Genomic DNA, 18,049 nt, shown 5'->3' on the forward strand with positions numbered 1-18,049 from the left:
TATATCTCTCTACTACTACTTGTTACCTTAATAAGCAACCATAATGAAATCCAGGGTTATTTGCCCAATAGCTATAATAAGAAATTAACCATGAAGGGTTGAAGGTAACAAATCATAGGAGGAAACTGCTCCGTAGTGTAATGATAACCAAATTCCAATAGGTCACATGGGATCACAAAAAGCCAAAATTGGCACAAAAATAAATTTAAGTAATTGAGAGACTTACCAGACAAGTTGTGGAGCACTGTGAGCCCTGTGACGTCACTTGCTTCTTCACACACTCGCGTCTTAAGTATCCAGGGAAGCCGCCGGCCGGGGCCCCTAGATACAGACGCCAGCTCCGACTCGCATCCTCTCCACGGGATCACCTTTTACCCCGTGAAGCCCGCCTGCTGAACACCGCCAGTCCCTGCACCCACAGGGAAGAAGCAGCTAAACTTCTGCAACCAAAACATTCACTCAACACGCCACCTCAGCAACGTTTCATGCTGATCAGATGAGTATTCGCATTTACTGCCATCCGCACCTACTGTCATCATTTACACCAAGTAAGTTGTTCCCATTCATTTATATAAGCCTAGCACACTCCCTAGCCAAACTAATTTCACCTAATCCCTCCACCACAACTCAGAAAATAACCCCACGTCAAACTCCATGGCACCCAAATGCATCTCAAGGATCTAGCCAACTGGTCCAGGCAGCCATTATCTATCCCCCATTTTTTTGAGATGGCTGGATTGTAATTGTAAATAAGCACTTGTACCTTGTACCCACCCCCCCCCATCTCATTGTAGATTGTAAACGCTCACGAGCAGGGTTGGTTTTTTTTCCCTTTAAATATTGTATTTTCTGTTACTTGTTTGTATATGATCCTTCTGAATTGTAAAGCGCTGTGGAATATGTTGGCGCTATAGAAATAAAGGTTAATGCAATTATATAATAATATTTATCACACCACTTTGTGAGCGCTATAGCCTTTTGTTACTAAAAATAAACTTTAGTATGAAGTATATAGGAGCACTTTTGTTGAACATTTTACATTTAAGTAGATGATTCTATGAAAACGTTAATCTTACTGACTCTGCAGTTTATAAAACCTATTTTATTAACCATTTTTTGAGAATTCTTAATATAAGGAGTGCTTGGTCAGAGTATAAGTGGTTACAAAGAGCATCTCTTCCCGGAGGACCCGTACTGTACCACACAGAAGCCCAAAGATGTAAATAGACGTGTTGTGTGTGTGTGGTATAGCCTAGAATGCATGGACTCCTGGTGGTGTAGATATATGTAGAGATGTGTATGTGTACCGCCCCGGTGTTGGTCGGGCTGCTCGGATCCGGTATTGTGGTGGCTCAAGGGGCCCGGACCCGGGTTGGTGGACACTTTGATTTTTGAAAAGGGGGTAATTACAAGCGAGAACTTCGTGACGCCCCCTGTGGGTTCGGTAATGGGAGTACCGCCGCTGCTGTAAGGAGTACCGGGCAGATGGAGTTAAGCAGCTTGATGTTAGTCCCTCCACAGGTAGGGATGGCCCCGGGCTCAGGGGTGTTGGTGGTTGTTTGAGAGAGCAGCGTGCAGGGGGAGTAGTCGTGGTGCTGGATGAGGTTTAGAAAGGAGACACACACACTGCAAATAAACCAAGTTCTCTGTGTGCCACAGTCACTGCGAGGAGCCCGTCCAGGTATCCGCTCCCACCGGTGTCGCTTGATAGTCCGGAGCCCACTTCCGTACACAATTTAATTGTCTGTGCCCACGTGACTTGAAGCTGTTACGGCCCTGCTCACTTTGTGAAGTGTAGCTGTACTCTTGAGGGCTGGCACTTGGGACTTCAGTGAGCTGCTTTTGACTGGAAAATCCTGTCCCCCGCGTTGTGCTGATGCCCTCAATCTGTGAGCTCTGTGGGGAAAGTCCCTGAAGGTCTCCTTCCTCTGCAGGTTAATTGCCAGGACGTTGAATCGGCTCCTGACCTAGGGTCCTGTACCCAGTCGTGCTCAGTACCGGTCAGTTTCTTTTGGGCTTGCTGGTACCGACAGTCCTCCTAGACTATGTCCGTCACACCCCTTTCCAATGTCACTGCCACCGGTCCACTGTCTGTGACCCAACCACGGTCTAGCTCCCCGAGAGATCACTCTTCCCAGCTCATCTCTCCTTGAGGGCTCTCACTACTCTTCTACTCTACTCACTTCCCTCCCACCAGTCTGCATGACCCCTACGCGGGTGTCCTTTTTCCAGCTAGAACAACCCACTTGTGTGTCTGACAGGTCATGATTGAGGTGTTGATTTGCATTTGTGGTGCTGTTGGTAGTGACACCGATTTCTGGGAACCTGGAACCATGGGGGGGGGGGGAGGGAGAGTAGGCCATGCACCCTGGGTAACGTGATGTACTCAGGGGCACCACATATGTATGTGCTCGGTGTATATTTATAAATCCTGGCAGCACAGACGAGGGTTCATGTAAAGAGGGGCATTGCAAACCTGGAGAGGAGTTTAGAGCTCACTGAGCTTTCTCTGGCTGGGGCCAGTGATATGGAGGAGGGTGGAAGTGGGGAAGATCAGGACCCAGAGGTAGGTAGCTGGGTAACAGTTAGAAGAAGAGGTAGGGGGAAAAGTGTCAGGGAGCCTAGTCCTGACCTGGCACAACCTAGTAAATATGGCTGTTTGGCTGATATTAGGAATGAAGGGCCTGGACTAGGGTCACTACAGCAGGATGTTGCTCCTAGCAACCAGGAAAACAACTGCTGTAGGAAGGAGGGAAATAGGAGTGCAGCAAAGCCCAGACAGATGTTGGTGGTAGGGGACTCTATAATTAGGCGGACAGACAGGGTCATCTGTCGCCGAGACAGTGAATGCCGAACAGTGTGTTGTCTGCCGGGTGCTCGGGTTCGGCATATTGTGGATCGGATAGACAGATTGCTGGGTGGGGCTGGGGAAAACCCAGCGGTCATGGTGCACATTGGTACTAATGACAAAGTTAGAGGCAGGTGGAAGGTCCTTAAAAATGATTACAGGGAACTAGGAGAGAAGCTGAAGTCCAGGACCTCCAAGGTGGTGTTTTCAGAAATACTACCGGTGCCACGAGCGTCACTAGAAAGACAGCGGGAGCTTAGGGAGATAAATATGTGGCTTAGAAATTGGTGCAGGAAGGAAGGGTTCGGGTTCATGGAGAACTGGGCCGACTTCTCAGTCGGCTACAGGCTCTACGGTAGGGACGGGCTGCACCTCAATGGGGAAGGTGCAGCTGTGCTGGGGGAGAAAATGGTCAGACGGATGGAGGAGCTTTTAAACTAGGATCGGGGGGGAGGGAGGGTAGTGGAGCAAATAAGGGGATAGATAGAGCAGATAGAGACAGGGAGACGGTAGGGGTCAATGAAGGATTAGGGGGGGATGGGACATACAAGGAACGTAGGGAGGCTAGGAGTAATAAAGGTGTTAATAGGATTAAATGTCTACTGGCAAATGCAAGAAGTCTTGCAAACAAAATGAATGAATTGGAGACTCTTATGTCAACCATGGATTATGATGTGGTGGGCATTACGGAAACCTGGCTGGATGAAAGCCATGACTGGGTGACAAACATACAGGGTTATAGTACATTTAGGAAGGACAGGAAAGGCCAAAAAGGTGGTGGGGTGTGTATATTTATTAAATCTAACCTAAAACCTGTGTTGTATGATGACATTGAGGGGAACAGCAACAATGTAGAGTCAGTATGGGTAAATGTACATGGGGAGGGGAATAATTGAAAAATGCTAATTGGAGTTTGCTATAAGCCTCCTAACATACCTGAACAAATAGAGGGTGAAATGCTGGAACAAATTGAAAAGGCAGCTAATAATAATAATCGGGTTCTTATTATGGGGGATTTCAACTATCCAGACATTCAGTGGGACATAGAATCTTCTGGTTCTGCTAAAAGCTGTAAGTTCTTATCTACCATTCAAGATCATTTCCTCTCTCAGATGGTAGGTGAACCGACCAGGGGAGATAATTTGCTAGATCTGGTCCTGTCAAATAGACCGGATACAATTTCAGATCTACAGGTCCGGGAGCACTTGGGCACCAGCGATCATAATATGGTAAGCTTCAACATAATATTCAATAGAACATTTCAAAGGGGGAATGCTAAAACCTGGAATTTTAGGAAAGCTGATTTCAACAAATTAAGGGAAGAGCTTAAATGTGTAGATTGGGACAAAGTCATGGTAACTGGGGATATCGAACATAAATGGGGTAAGTTTAAGGATATACTACTAGAGTCCTGTAAAAAACGTATACCCTCTGGTAATAAAATGTCCAGGAATAAAAAGAAACCACTATGGATAAAGAAGACTGTACAAAGTATAATAAAACAAAAACAAAGGGCGTTTAAAATCTTAAAGGCTGAGAATACAGAAATAGCATTTCAGGAGTATAAAGATATCAATAGGAAATGTAAAAAAGAAATCAAACAAGCAAAATTAGCTACTGAAACAAAAATCGCCAATGACATTAAAATAAATCCCAAAATCTTTTATAAATACATTAATGCCGAAAGGAAAACAAAGGATAGTATCGGCCCCTTAAAATATAATAACAAGTTAGTTATAGAGTACAAACAAAAGACTGAGATATTAAATAGGCATTTCTCATCTGTATTCACCAAGGAACTGACTGTACCAGGGATCATTCAACAAGTGAAAAATCAAAGTCCACCACCCGATATAATTAATTTAACACAAGATGAAGTACGCCTACGTCTGAGTAAATTAAACATTGACAAATCCCCAGGGCCAGATGGCATTCATCCACGAATATTGAGGGAATTGAGCTCCGTAATCGACAGACCGCTGTATCTCATCTTTTTAGACTCACTTGTAACAGGGTTGGTGCCTCAGGATTGGAGGATTGCTGATGTGGTACCGATATTTAAGAAAGGTAAGAGGGTAGATCCAGGCAACTACCGTCCAGTAAGCCTGACATCAGTAGTATGCAAAGTTTTTGAGGGCATTTTAAGGGATGACATGCAAAAATATATTGCAGAAAATAATATAATAACTGACAAACAGCATGGATTCATGAAAGATAAGTCGTGTCTAACCAACCTGTTGGGGTTCTATGAGGGGGTAAGTTCAAACCTGGATATTGGTAATGCAGCTGATGTGATTTATTTGGACTTTGCAAAGGCATTTGATACTGTACCACATAATAGCCTTATACTAAGGCTCCAGAAGCAAGGACTAGGGGACACAATATGCAACTGGGTAAGGAATTGGCTAAAAGATAGGAAACAAAGAGTAGTCATAAATGGTACATTCTCTAAATGGGCTATAGTCAGCAGTGGGGTGCCGCAGGGATCTGTGCTTGGACCGATTCTTTTTACTCTCTTTATTAATGACCTTGTGGATGGGATTGATAGTACAGTGTCAGTCTTTGCCGATGACACCAAACTATGTAGGATATTAAAAACTGACCTGGATAGTACAATGTTACAAAAAGATCTGGATAAGATGTCAGAATGGGCAGATACTTGGCAAATGAGATTTAATGTTGATAAATGTAAAGTAATGCACCTAGGACGGAGTAATCCTACAGCTGCGTATACATTAAATGGAAGTAAACTCAGGACTACAGAACAGGAGAAGGACTTGGGTATTCTCATTACAAATAAGCTGAGCAGCAGCACTCAATGTCAAGCAGCAGCTGCTAAAGCAAACAAGATTTTAGGGTGTATAAAAAGAGAGATTAGATCCCGTGATCCCAACGTATTGTTACCCCTCTATAAATCACTTGTAAGGCCACATCTGGAATATGGGATCCAGTTTTGGGCTCCACATTTTAAAAAGGACATTCAGAAGTTAGTCAGTTCAAAGGCGGGCAACTAGACTATTACAAGGAATGGAAGGCCTCCCATATGATGACAGGTTGAAAAAGTTAGATATGTTTAGCTTAGAAAAAAAGACGTCTCAGAGGAGATCTCATTTATATGTATAAATACATGTGTGGTCAATATAAAGGACTGGCTCATGACTTATTCCTTCCAAAGACAGTACTAAGGACCAGGGGGCACTCACTGCGAGTGGAAGAAAAGCGATTCCGAAACCTAAATAGGAAAGGGTTCTTTACAGTTAGAGCGGTCAGACTGTGGAATACACTACCACAAGAGGTAGTAATGGCAGATACTATAACAGCTTTTAAAAAAGGGCTGGATGATTTCCTCAGTACACAAAACATTGTTGGTTATAAATGACTTAGTGACTAAATGTAGAACTGGTGGAGGAAGGTTGAACTAGATGGACCTAGGTCTTTTTTCAACCTAAGTAACTATGTAACTATGTCTGCCATCTTCCAATAAATGACCAAAATGCTGTTCATTCATCAGGGAATTGGATTTTTATAGTGGAACAAAGTCGCTGTTTTTAGCAGCTTATCGCACGGTGCAAACTGGAGAAGTGCTGCCAATAACATGATACTGTAGGGGGGCATATTGATCTATTAATAATCATTCTGTGCCCATCATTCTTCATCATCCTGTGTAAAGAGGTCAGGCAACAAAGACCAAAGGACTTGAAAATTGTCGATCTCGCTCATTTACCAGTTTAACCTTAGTGTATGTAAATGTAACCTAAATGTTTTTAGTGTGATGAAGCAATATGTGAGCATTTCGGACTCCACTTTAAACTTTTGGCCAGGGCCCTACTTGGTCTAAACCCAGCCATTACTGCAAAAGATCTTGCCAAGGATCGGTAAATGATCAGATGGCAAAAACTATCCTCTCCCTGCCCATCACAGCCATGTCAAGCATTTGGCATAGCTGTGATTGGCCACTGTAAAAAAAAAAAACACCCAAAAGTGTACATACAGTGTCCCTGCAGCTGCAGCGTTACTTCCAGGCCCAACAATTATCTCTAATGAATATTCATTGCTTTCACTGCCCATCTGATTGGCTGCAGTCAGACCCCGCCCCAGACAGCGTCTGTTTATTGGTTGGAATCACAGGCGTTGTCTCAGGGTCTATATTGGGGTATGAAATAAAATAATTTGCATAGGGTCACCCCCGTATTGATACCAGCAGCTAAAGCTGGTTACATGATTGCTGCAGCCCCCAGCCGTGCGCTTATCTTGGCTGTGTATTAAAATAAGAGGAACCACATGCAGCTTTTTTTTTTTTTTTTTTTTTTTTTAATTATTTAAATAAATAAAAACAAAATAGCGAGTTTTTTTTTTTTTTTTTTAATTATTTAAATAAATAATTAAAAACAAAATAGCGAGTGGTTCCCCCTTCTTTTGATACCCAGCCATGATAAAGCCAGACACCTGGGAGCTGGTTTTCTCAGCCTGGGAAGTCCTATGGTTATTAGGCCACCTCCCAGGCTAAGAATAACAACCTGCAGCCTCTCAGGACTGTCGCATCCATTAGATGTGACAAGCCGAGGGCTTTACGCAGCACTTCCCAATTGCCCTGGTGCGATGGCAGTTGGGGTAATAAAAGAGGTTAATAACAGCCCACAGCTGTCATTAAGCTCTAGATTAATGATGACAGGCATCTGACACCCCCCATCACTAATCAGTAAAGAAACATAAACACCAGAAACATCCTTTTATTTTAAATAAAATAAAAAGAAACACCCTCTTCCACCACTTTATTAACCCCCCCAAACACCCCTGAAGGTCCAACGTAATCCACACAAGGTCCAACGACTATTTCAGCACTGCTACGTTTAAAATTAGAGCGCGATCATGGAACATGACCGAACGCTGTAACTGCAGGCAGAGAGTGAGACGCGATTAGCAATGACATCACTCAGATTAGTGACGGTCACAGCTGGACATTCACGTGTGACCGCAGGCAATCTGAGTGACGTCACAAGGTGAATTGCATTCATGCCAGTTATTCACTGGGATTTCCTGCAGATTCACCGTCATGAATGTCACTGGGTTTCCCTGCACCTAACTTCTGCTAGCGCACTGATCGCAGCACTCAGGGGGTTAAATTGCTGGGAGCCGTGCGAGCACCGCTCCAGGCAGTGAGAACGGAGTCCCTTCTGTAATATCAGCTGGAGACCTAATGGCAATCCCGGGGGTACAGCGCCTGAACCCTCGCGATTGTCATGACAAAAAAGCATGGGGAAAAAAAGCACAAGCATGATAAAAAGCACATTTTTCAGCAGCTTTTTTCCCTGCCAAGACATGCTTTTTTTTGTGCTGAAAAAAACCCACTGAGGGCACATAGCCTAACATTGTTTGTAGGTTGGGCTTACAGAGGAGTGGCTATACTAATACATTGTAGCAAATTCTTATTCTCCTAGTTGGTGAAGACAAAAATGTATTGCAAAAATGCTATATGATGATTTTGATTTATCTACAGAAGACTGGACAATAGCACTCTTAATTGTTCAGTGATATCCTTGAATTATACAATGCCTTTGTTTTACATTTTTTACTTTAACTTAATAGTAATTCAGGCTTTCTATTATGTAATGTATTTTAGTTGTTGTATGATATTGTATATGGTGCAACATATACCTACATTAGCTGAAATCTATTTTTTTTTTTCTTCCACAGCGTGCAGGTTGTGTTTTGCATTGTATACAGTTTTATCCAGGTGGAGATTTTAAATATATAGTAAGTTATGTTTTGAGTGTGTGTGTTTTTTTTTTTTTTTTTTTTATTTATTTATTATTCTTGTACACTGACTGCAGTCCTGTTTCTTTTATTTTTTCTGAAGCTTGAAATTCCACTTGAAATCTTTTTAGCTGATCAAAGTGTGAGGCAAGTTATGCACGATCTATTCATATGCCTTACTAAATTCTTAATTCTTAATAATGCTAGTGATAAATATGTAGGACCTATTGGCTTATGCTGTATTATGTTTTGTCCTAGCCTGGTGAATTTGGGATATGATCCTCCTGAAGAAAGGGGAAAGGGAAGAATCACTTCTCAAAATTTACAGTTGTTTACAAATAAGACAGGTATGGTTAAAAAAAGTTAAAATTTTGCCTACTCAATTGACAGTTGCCTAAATCAATCTAGTATAGGGTGGGCAATTAAATTTCCAGAGGGGCCATGTGAGAGACTGTTACTAGTGGGGAGGGCTGAACCAATAGGCTGAAATTAATTCTGCTCATTATTAATATTATTTAATAGTAATAATTTCATCACTTTATTAGTGTGCAGCATTAAAGGGGTATTCCCAACTCCAAGACCCTATCCAAATATGTAGTAGGCATAGTAATAATAATATTAGCAACTACCTCCAATTAGAAATGTAATATAGTTCTCCTGATTCACAGTCACTGTTTCCCTAGGGCGGAATGTCTCAGCCAATAGCACCATCTGCTGCATCAACAGTATAATAGTTTCCTGCAGTGCTTGCTGCTGTATATTGGACTGTATCAGCTTCTTGGATTAGCTCCTCCATGCTGTCTAGTCCAGCAGCCGCTTTTACCCCCGAGATGTGGTTTTCTTGCGGTGGTCACACGTGTCCTTCGTGATTTGTACCCGTGTTTTACAACCACTATAGCGATACGGCTCACTCGGTGGCGTTTAAGGTAGGCACGGGAGGCGACTAAACAAAATGTGAAGGCTGCTTTATTAAAACTGCATTAAGCAAGCCACACACAAGGAAAATAAACAGCCTATCTTGGCAGGAAATCAAGATATACAGTCCTAACAATGGCACTTCAGTATTAGATCAGCATACAAGTGTCACGTTTGTGTCATGGTTGACCGACAACCCTGTGGTGTCCTGCTGCAGAAGGTCATTGTGTTTGGCTGCATAAACTGCCTCTTGTTGTTCCATTCTTTCTTCCTTGGTGTGTATGGAGGTCTATTTATCTTCTCATTTAGGGTTAATGTTTTCCCTTTTGGACCTTGTGGATAACTTGGCAGTTCAGGTGCAAATCCTTATTCCTACTCCCTGTATCTATATAGACCTGCATTTCCCCCTTAGTTTATTGCCGGTGGTAGAGTTTACTCCTATGGTGTCCAGATTGGAAGCACTTGGCTTGAAATCTCCTGTGGAAACACATTTTGTTGCTGTCATTCTTCCAATGTCATCTTGCAGAGAAGTTGTCCGTTTACATTCACCTGCTCGTTTTCCCTGTGTGTTCTTTAGGTCTTAGTGGGATTCACTAGTGCTCATCCCCTCCGGTCACTACCTAGGGCCTATTTCAGAATCAGCCAGGGCCTAGGTATCCTGATCTGCGTATATGTGCGGGACCTATCTAGGGACATCAGGGGAGCCAGGGGCTAGCTGTTGGTTTTACCAGAGGTCACCATCTTCCCCCTTCCATAGAGAAAGGGTTTCCCTCTAAACCCCCACCTTCCCTTTCCATGTTCGTCTGGTATTGCCCCATATCAAGTGTGGCAACAAGACAAAGCATGAAGACTTTGCACAGGAGGACTTCTTACCTCCACACACAGACAGCTAATGAATTCACCTGGAATTTATGTCTACCATACCACACCATGGGCTGAAGCTATGTGAGCAGCCAGGCCCACCCATCTCTGACTGCTCGTAAACCTGGCCCATGTCAGCTGCAATAACCCTTTTAGTACTATACGTACTGGAGCTAGCTTCCAGGCCTACATCACAGAGGATAAACACTTCTGTGATACATATCTCCCCTCCATGATGTGTCCGGCGGCCATTTTTACTATATATGTATGAATATGTATGTGTGTACGTACATGTACAGTTTGTATGTGCTCTGTATACATATGCGTTTAGATATACATATGTGTTTGTGTATATAGCATCCACAATTACAAATCCTGGCAGCTCAGGCGAGAGTTCATAGGTGTAAAAATGTTGACAATTGCCCAACAAATGACCAAAATGTGACACATTCATAAAGGGGATTGTTAGGGTGAAACAAAAATCATTGTTCACAGCAGCACATCGCATATTGCAAACTGCAGAAGTGCTGCTGATAACATGATACTATAGGGGACAGGTTGATCTATTAGTGATCGTTTTGTGCCCATCATTTCTTCCTCATTCTGTGTAAAGAAGGCGGTAAACCAGTATCAAAAGACTTAAATATTGTTGAGCGTTCTCATTTTCCAGTCTGAACACTCAACACATGTAAATGCACCCTAAATGTTTAAGTGTGGTACAATATGTGAGCATTTAGGGCCCCACTAATCCTGCGCTGTGGTGGTGGTGAAGCAGTGGGGTCATTGAAGATTATAGGCATTACTGAACAGATGAGTTTTCAAATTCCGTTTGAAGCTTGCAAGTGTAGCAGATAATCTGACGTGGTGAGGCAGCGAATTCCAGACGACAGGGGCTGCTCAGGGTAAGTCTTGGAGGCAGTTGCATGAAGAACAAATGAGAGAGGAGGATAGGAGATCTTGGGAGGACCGGAAATTAATTTTGGAGTGTAGCAGGAGATTAGTTCAGAGATATACGGAGGAGACAGATTATGGATGACTTTGTAGGTCAGTGTTAGTAGTTTGAATTTGATACGGTGCAAGGTTGGGAGCCAATGGAGGAATTTGCAGAGGGGAGAAGCTGGGTGGTATTGAGGAGAGAGGTGGATCAGTCGGGCATCAGAATTAAGGATGGACTGGAGAGGGGCAAGATGGTTAGCAGGGAGGCCACAGAGGAGGATGTTGCAGTAATCCAGGCGGGAGATTATGAGGGCATGCACTAGCATTTTTGTAGATTGCGAATTGAGGAAGGTACAGATTCTAGAAATGCTTTTGAGTTGAAGACTGCAGGAGGTAGTGAGGGATTGGATGTGTGGTGTGAAAGACAAGGCAGAGTTGAGGGTCACTCAAAGGCACCGAACTTTGGATACTGGACAGAGCATGATGTTAATTATTGTAATAGATAGATCAGGTAGAGCGTGTAGGTGAGATGGAGGAAATATTAGTTCAGTTTTGTCCACATTGAGCTTTAGGAAGTGAGAGGAGAAGGAGCATATAGCCGATACACTCTGGGATTCTGGACAGCAGAGATGTGACATCTGGACCAGAGAGGTAGATCGGAGTGTCATTGGCATATAGATGGTACTGGAAGCCATGTGGGACTTTGCGTTGTCCCAGGCCAAATGTATATATGGAAAAAAGTAAGGGTCCCAGGACTGAGCCTTGAGGGATGCCAACAGAGAGACGGTGTGATGAAGAGGTTGTGTGGGAGTGAGAGACACTAAAAGTGCGATTTGGAAGGGTATGAAGAGATCCAAGCGAGGGCAAGATCTCTGACACCAAGACAAGAGACAATCTGTAATAGAAGGGAGTGGTCGACAGTGTCAAAGGCTGAGGACAGGTCTAGAAGTAGGAGTATAGAGAAATGATTGTTAGCTTTGGCAGTAAGTCATTTGTGATTTTAGTCAGGGCAGTTTCAGTAGAATGAAGTGGACGGAAGCCGAACTGTAGGTTGTCAAAGAGAGAGTTAGATGAGAGGTGGAAGGAAAGATTAGCATCGACGTGCTATTCGAGGAGTTTTGAGGCGAATGGGCGTAGTAATATGGGGCAATAGCTGGTAGTAGAGGTTGGATCGAGGGAAGGTTTCTTTAGGATGGATGTGACTGTTGTGTGTTTAAAGGCAGAAGAGAAGGTTCCAGAGGTTAGAGAGGTTGAAAAGATGGGTTAAGGCTGGAATAAGGATAGTGGTGAGGTTGCGGAAGAGATGGGATGGGGTCAAGTGCGCAGGTAGTGAGGTGCGCTTTTGAGAGAAGACGTGCAAGGTCTCCTTCGGTGATGGTGGGGAGGACGTTTATGGGGGAGGGACAGTGGTCAGTTATATAAAGGGGTTGTGGTGACTGAGCAGAGAAAACTTTCCTGGTTTGGTTGATCTTTTCTTATCATTTAATAATCATTCTTATTATGAGTTAGTACTGCTTTGTTTTGCACAGATTGTTGTATCAAATGTATGTTTTTGGTTTTTTTTTTTACTGATAATGTACATTTCTAGAAGTAGTGGAAGTATTAACACAATTTGCTTGTGTGTTTTTGTTCCTTAGGTGGCTTGTGCCTTTTTTATTATCAGCCCCCAAATGTTTTGCAAGAATTCACTTACATGGTAGCCTTTTTGCATAAAGGTATGGATATCTGTATTTATGTAAACCTTTTATATATTTCTTGCCAGTTTGGTTACTGTCATGTGCTTCCAATATAACAGTAGGTCAGGGCGCATTTATATACATTGTTACCTATTGTGTATCATAATGTATGAATACAGATGTTGGCTTTTCCCAAATAATATAATTACTAAGCCTTAATGCAAACCTTAATGAAAAGCTAAACTTAGAAATTAATGCTAAAAGTAAACCGAAAAAAAACTCAACCATATTGTTTCAGGAATCTGCACGAAATTTTGCAGACAAACTTCTGTGAGTGAAACGTAACCAGTTAAAGTGTAACCATCGTTTTAATTTTTATTTCATAAATCAGTAGTGCACATGAAAATAAACAACTTTGTAACTGATGAGAATCTCTCTAGATAGGAGGGGTGGGAGGAGTTCTGACTCTAGCTCCTCCCTCTATCTCTAGCTCCTCACTGTAGCTACTCCCTCTGCCTCCAACGCCTCCTTGCTCTCGTCATCATAGAATCATCAGTAACAACTGCCATCTCCTTTCTCAGTAATGGGAAAGTCTTCACTGAAAGTAAATTTATCTCAGAATTGAGAATTTTAATAATGACCAATTCTGGCAGAGATAGAAGCAAGTTTCTCTGATAAGATATATTACAAAGTTATTTTCATGTGTGCTACCCATTTATGAAGTAAAAATTAATATGACGGTTACGCTTTAAAGGGAACCTGTCAGGTGCAATTTGCACCCAGAGCCACGAGCAGTTCTGGGTGCATATTGCTAATCCCTGCCTAATTGTCCATGTATCTGGTAGCATAGATAAAGATATCTTTAGAAAAAGTATTTCTAAAGATCGTTTATCATATGCTAATGAGGCCAGCAACTAGTCGCAAGGGCGTTACTTCCCTTGGCTAGCTGGCCCATATAGCATGTTAGCACGCCCCAGTGGGCGTGCTAACAGGCTAATGAATTTGCAGTGTCAGCGGTATGGTCGATCTCACCGCTCTCTGTTGCCACCGCCCCCGATGCTGGATTTTGGCTCAGTGCGCATGATCAGAAGTCCCAGACTTCCAGTCATGCGTACTATGAAACCAGGTGTACGCGTCCTGGATTCAAACTTGTGTAGTGCGCATAACCTGACGTCCGGAGGTGTTCTCATCGTGTGTACTGAGCCAAAAACCAGGGTTGTCCTTAAATCCCAGTGTCTGGAAGGACCTTCCTACCTTCCTGGATAGTGGGCGTTGTGGTTTCCTCTCATCCACTATAATCTTGCAAGGGGGAGGTTTGCTTCCCCTGCACCTCCCCCCTCCCACCTGGGGGGTCTTACCCCCAGACACCTGCTTCTGTTATAAATCCATGACCATGTGGAGTTTCTTCTGGTATCAGCTATGTAGGCGGAGGCCCTGCCCCTTCTAGTCACATAGGCATGATGTCAGCAAAGTTTCTTCTACCCTCTGGAATTTAACCTCTACCCAAAAACCAGCAGTGACAGCAGAGGTGAGATCGACCATGCCTCTGACGCTGTGTGTTCATTAGTATGCCCCTGTGGGCGTGCTAACATGCTAAAGGGGCTGACTAGCCAAGGGAACACATGCCCTTGCAACTAGTCGTTGGCCTCATTAGCATATTCTAAAGATCTTTAGCAATACTTTTTCTCAAGATATCTCTTTTCTTTATCGCTCCTTTGGGAGACCCAGACCATGGGTGTTTAGCTTCTGCCTCCGGAGGACAGACAAAGTACTACATTTAAAAGTGTAGCTCCTCCCCCTGAGCTTATACACCCCCTGGTAGCCAGTCCTAGCCAGTTTATTGCTTTGTGTCAGGAGGCATACATCCACACATGCATTCTCATCTGATTTGTTTGACTTTTGGAAAGAGTTTGAAGAAAAGCGGGTCCATGTCTGGACTCCCGGCATGTCCCTTCTCACCCCACTGTGTCGGCAGTGTTGTTAAGGTTGATTTACAAGGCTGCAGCCTTACGTGCCGCGCTCCTTCACCATCCCTTCTGGGCTCTGGCTTGAAGTGGGAACCAGCACGGTCTCCATGCCTGGCAGGAGTCCGGTCTCCATCCACAGCCCCTTGAGGATTCTGTTGGACCGGAGCACTCATCCCCAGGGACATGGCCCTGCGTCTCAGCAGCTAAGTACCTGAGACGTTTATGTTGGGGGTCCCGGTTCTTTATTGTAAGGGGAGAGTATGCTGTATGTGATTGTTTTAACTTTTCCGGCGGGTTCTCTAGCTTTTGCCTGAGAACCGCGCCGATAGTGCCTGCTTGTCAGCCTCGCCGCTTAAATTTAGGCCCCGGCTTCGCCGGAGGCCTAGTTTCATTTTCCTGCCCTCGCATGTCACTCATGCAGAGGGACAGGTTCGGCTCCTCCCTGCGGCCGTTCTACACAGGGGAGGGACACTCCCCACTGCTGGGGCATCCCTCATTCTTTGCAGGTCTCTATAGCCATCCAGTTCCCGCTCTTTTATAGGAATGCCCTCTTCTCAGGCAGAGTTCACTCTGCTCTGGGACATCCTGCATTCTGCATCTCTGCTGAGGTGCTGCGACTGAGGGACCGGGCTTCGGGATCTGGAGGGCACACAACACCGCGCTCAGCAGTCTGGTAAGCCACAGCCGGTCTCCGGTTGTGGACCTCTGTATATTCTCCCTGGGGTTCATTCTCTGCAAAGCCCCCACTCCAGCAGCATGTCTCACACAAGGAGCAAGGCTCCAAAGCTTTATTCTGCATGCACTGCATGTAAGCTCCTGCTGCCTGAGCCGAGCACCTATCCACATTGTGATGTCTGCTCTAACTTGGCGGTGCCACAGCCTGGAGTCTCACCCCCAGTGGTCTCTCAGGCTGCTGCTGCACCTGTGATTGAACCCCCGTCCTGGGTAGAGTCCTTTTCTAGGTCCATATCCCAGTCATTTGCTGAGTCCATGGGGCTTTTGTCCAGGACTTTGATGAATATGCATCAGCCCCCCTCACAGGGTGCCTCTAATACTCTTGACAGAGGACTCCTATCCTCTGACCTCCGTCCATCGGAGCTCACGGAGGATTCATCATCTGATCCCAGACCCCGTCCTTCTAAGAGAAGGCGCAGGGTTTCCTCCCCCTCCCCATCCCACGGCTCTGTCTCAAGAGCTGACTCTCAAGATGAGGAGGATGCTCTCACTGGGGGCTCGGAGGCTATGTATCCCATCGATTTCTCTGAGGGTGACTCAGATCTTAGTGATTTGATTGCTTCTATTAATTCTGTGCTGGATCTCAATCCGCCAGTGTCAGAGGAGCAACTCTCTTTGGCAGAAAAACATCAGTTTACATCGCCTAAGAGAGTGAAGAGTGTGTTCTTTAACCACTCCAGTTTTCAGACCGCTGTGACCAAACCCAGGGCCTGCCCTGACAAATGCTTTCCAAAGCGTGGTTCTGATGACCGGTTTCCATTTCCACCTGAGGTGGTCAAGGAGTGGTCTCACTCCCCAAAGGTAGACCCTCCGGTGTCTAGGCTATCAGCCCGGACCGTTGTGTCGGTGGCTGACGGCACCTCACTTAAGGATTCCACTGACCGTCAGATTGACCTTCTGGCCAAATCTGTGTATGAAGCTGCGGGGGCCGCGTTTTCCCCGACTTTTGCAGCAGTGTGGGCTCTCAAAGCCATCTCTGCTTCTCTAGAGGAGATGCATTCCCTCACCAAGGAATCTATGCTTGAGATGGTTACCTTAACTGCTCAGGCTTCAGCTTTTTCATCCTATGCCATGTCTGCCATGCTAGAGGCTGCTCACCGCACTGCGGTGGCTTCAGCTAATTCTCTTGTTATCCGCAGGATTTTGCGGCTTCGAGAGTGGAAGGCAGATGCTTCTTCCAAGAAGTTTCTTGCTGGGCTCCCTTTTGCTGGTTCACGGCTGTTTGGTGAACAGCTGGATGAAATCATTAAAGAAGCTACTGGCGGGAAGAGTACTTCCATGCCACAAACCAAGACCAGGAAACCCGCCCAGGGTAGGAATCAATCGAGGTTTCGTTCCTTTCGTTCCTCCAATTGGTCATCCTCTAAGCCTTCCGCCTCGTCCGCTAACTCAGCCAAGGATCAGAAATCCAACTGGCGCCCAAAAGCGCGTCCGCAGAAGACCGCAGGAGGTTCTGCCACTAAGGCAGCTTCCTCATGACTCTCGGCCCGCTCCAGCCACGTCCTTAGTCGATGGCAGGCTCTCCCACTTTGGCGACGCTTGGTTAAAGCAAGTCTCCGATCAGTGGGTGAGAGACATCATATCTCACGGCTACAGGATAGAATTCTCTTCCAGCCCTCCAAACAGATTTTTTCTCTCAACTCCCCCCTGCTCCAAGGCCGCCGCCTTCTCGCAGGCCGTGGCGTCCTTGCAGGCAAACGGAGTGATTGTCCCAGTTCCCGCTCAGGAACGGTTCAGAGGTTTTTACTCCAAATCTCTTCCTAGTTCCAAAAAAGGACGGTACCTTCCGGCCCATCGTGGATCTCAAGCTTCTCAACAAGCATGTCCGGGTGCGGCATTTTCGCATGGAGTCTCTGCGATCAGTCATTGCCCCTATGACCCAAGGGGAGTTCCTGGCGTCCATCGACATCAGAGATGCCTATCTACATGTGCCAATCGCAGTGTCACATCAGCGTTGGTTACGTTTTGCGATAGGAGAGGATCATTTCCAATTCGTGGCTCTCCCCTTCGGGTTAGCCACGGCCCCTCGGGTATTCACCAAGGTCATGGCGGCAGTGATTGCGGTCCTGCACCTCCAGGGGTTAGCAGTGCTTCCTTATCTGGACGACCTTCTGGTCAAGGGTACATCCAGCGCAGACTGTCAGTGGAGTGTTTCGCTCACTCTCGCCACCCTAGCCCAATTCGGGTGGATTGTCAATCTTCCCAAATCCACTCTGACTCCGACCCAGAGTCTCACGTACCTAGGGATGCAGTTCAAGACTTTGCCGGCACTTGTGAAGTTGCCCTTAGACAAACAGCTGTCACTCCGGTTGGCGGTGCGCTCTCTCCTGAGGCCCCGCCGTTATACCCTCAGGCAT

At 45.2% G+C, this 18,049-nt stretch overlaps 1 protein-coding gene across 1 annotated transcript in view; it reads left to right on the top strand.

Moving 5' to 3' along the window:
- Positions 1-18,049, top strand: part of LOC142264470 (gamma-secretase-activating protein-like) — a gene marked incomplete at its 3' end in the record, with an annotated part of 116,270 nt that overhangs the window by 73,987 nt on the left and 24,234 nt on the right. Inside the window, exons 10-13 of the mRNA XM_075332250.1 lie at positions 8,543-8,602; positions 8,706-8,749; positions 8,861-8,949; positions 12,952-13,029. Of these exons, the coding sequence (XP_075188365.1) occupies positions 8,543-8,602; positions 8,706-8,749; positions 8,861-8,949; positions 12,952-13,029 (271 nt within the window). The remainder of the gene's footprint in view (positions 1-8,542; positions 8,603-8,705; positions 8,750-8,860; positions 8,950-12,951; positions 13,030-18,049) is intronic.

The sequence above is a fragment of the Anomaloglossus baeobatrachus genome, unplaced genomic scaffold, assembly GCF_048569485.1.
Source record: "Anomaloglossus baeobatrachus isolate aAnoBae1 unplaced genomic scaffold, aAnoBae1.hap1 Scaffold_2655, whole genome shotgun sequence".
NCBI classification, from domain to species: Eukaryota; Metazoa; Chordata; class Amphibia; order Anura; family Aromobatidae; genus Anomaloglossus; species Anomaloglossus baeobatrachus.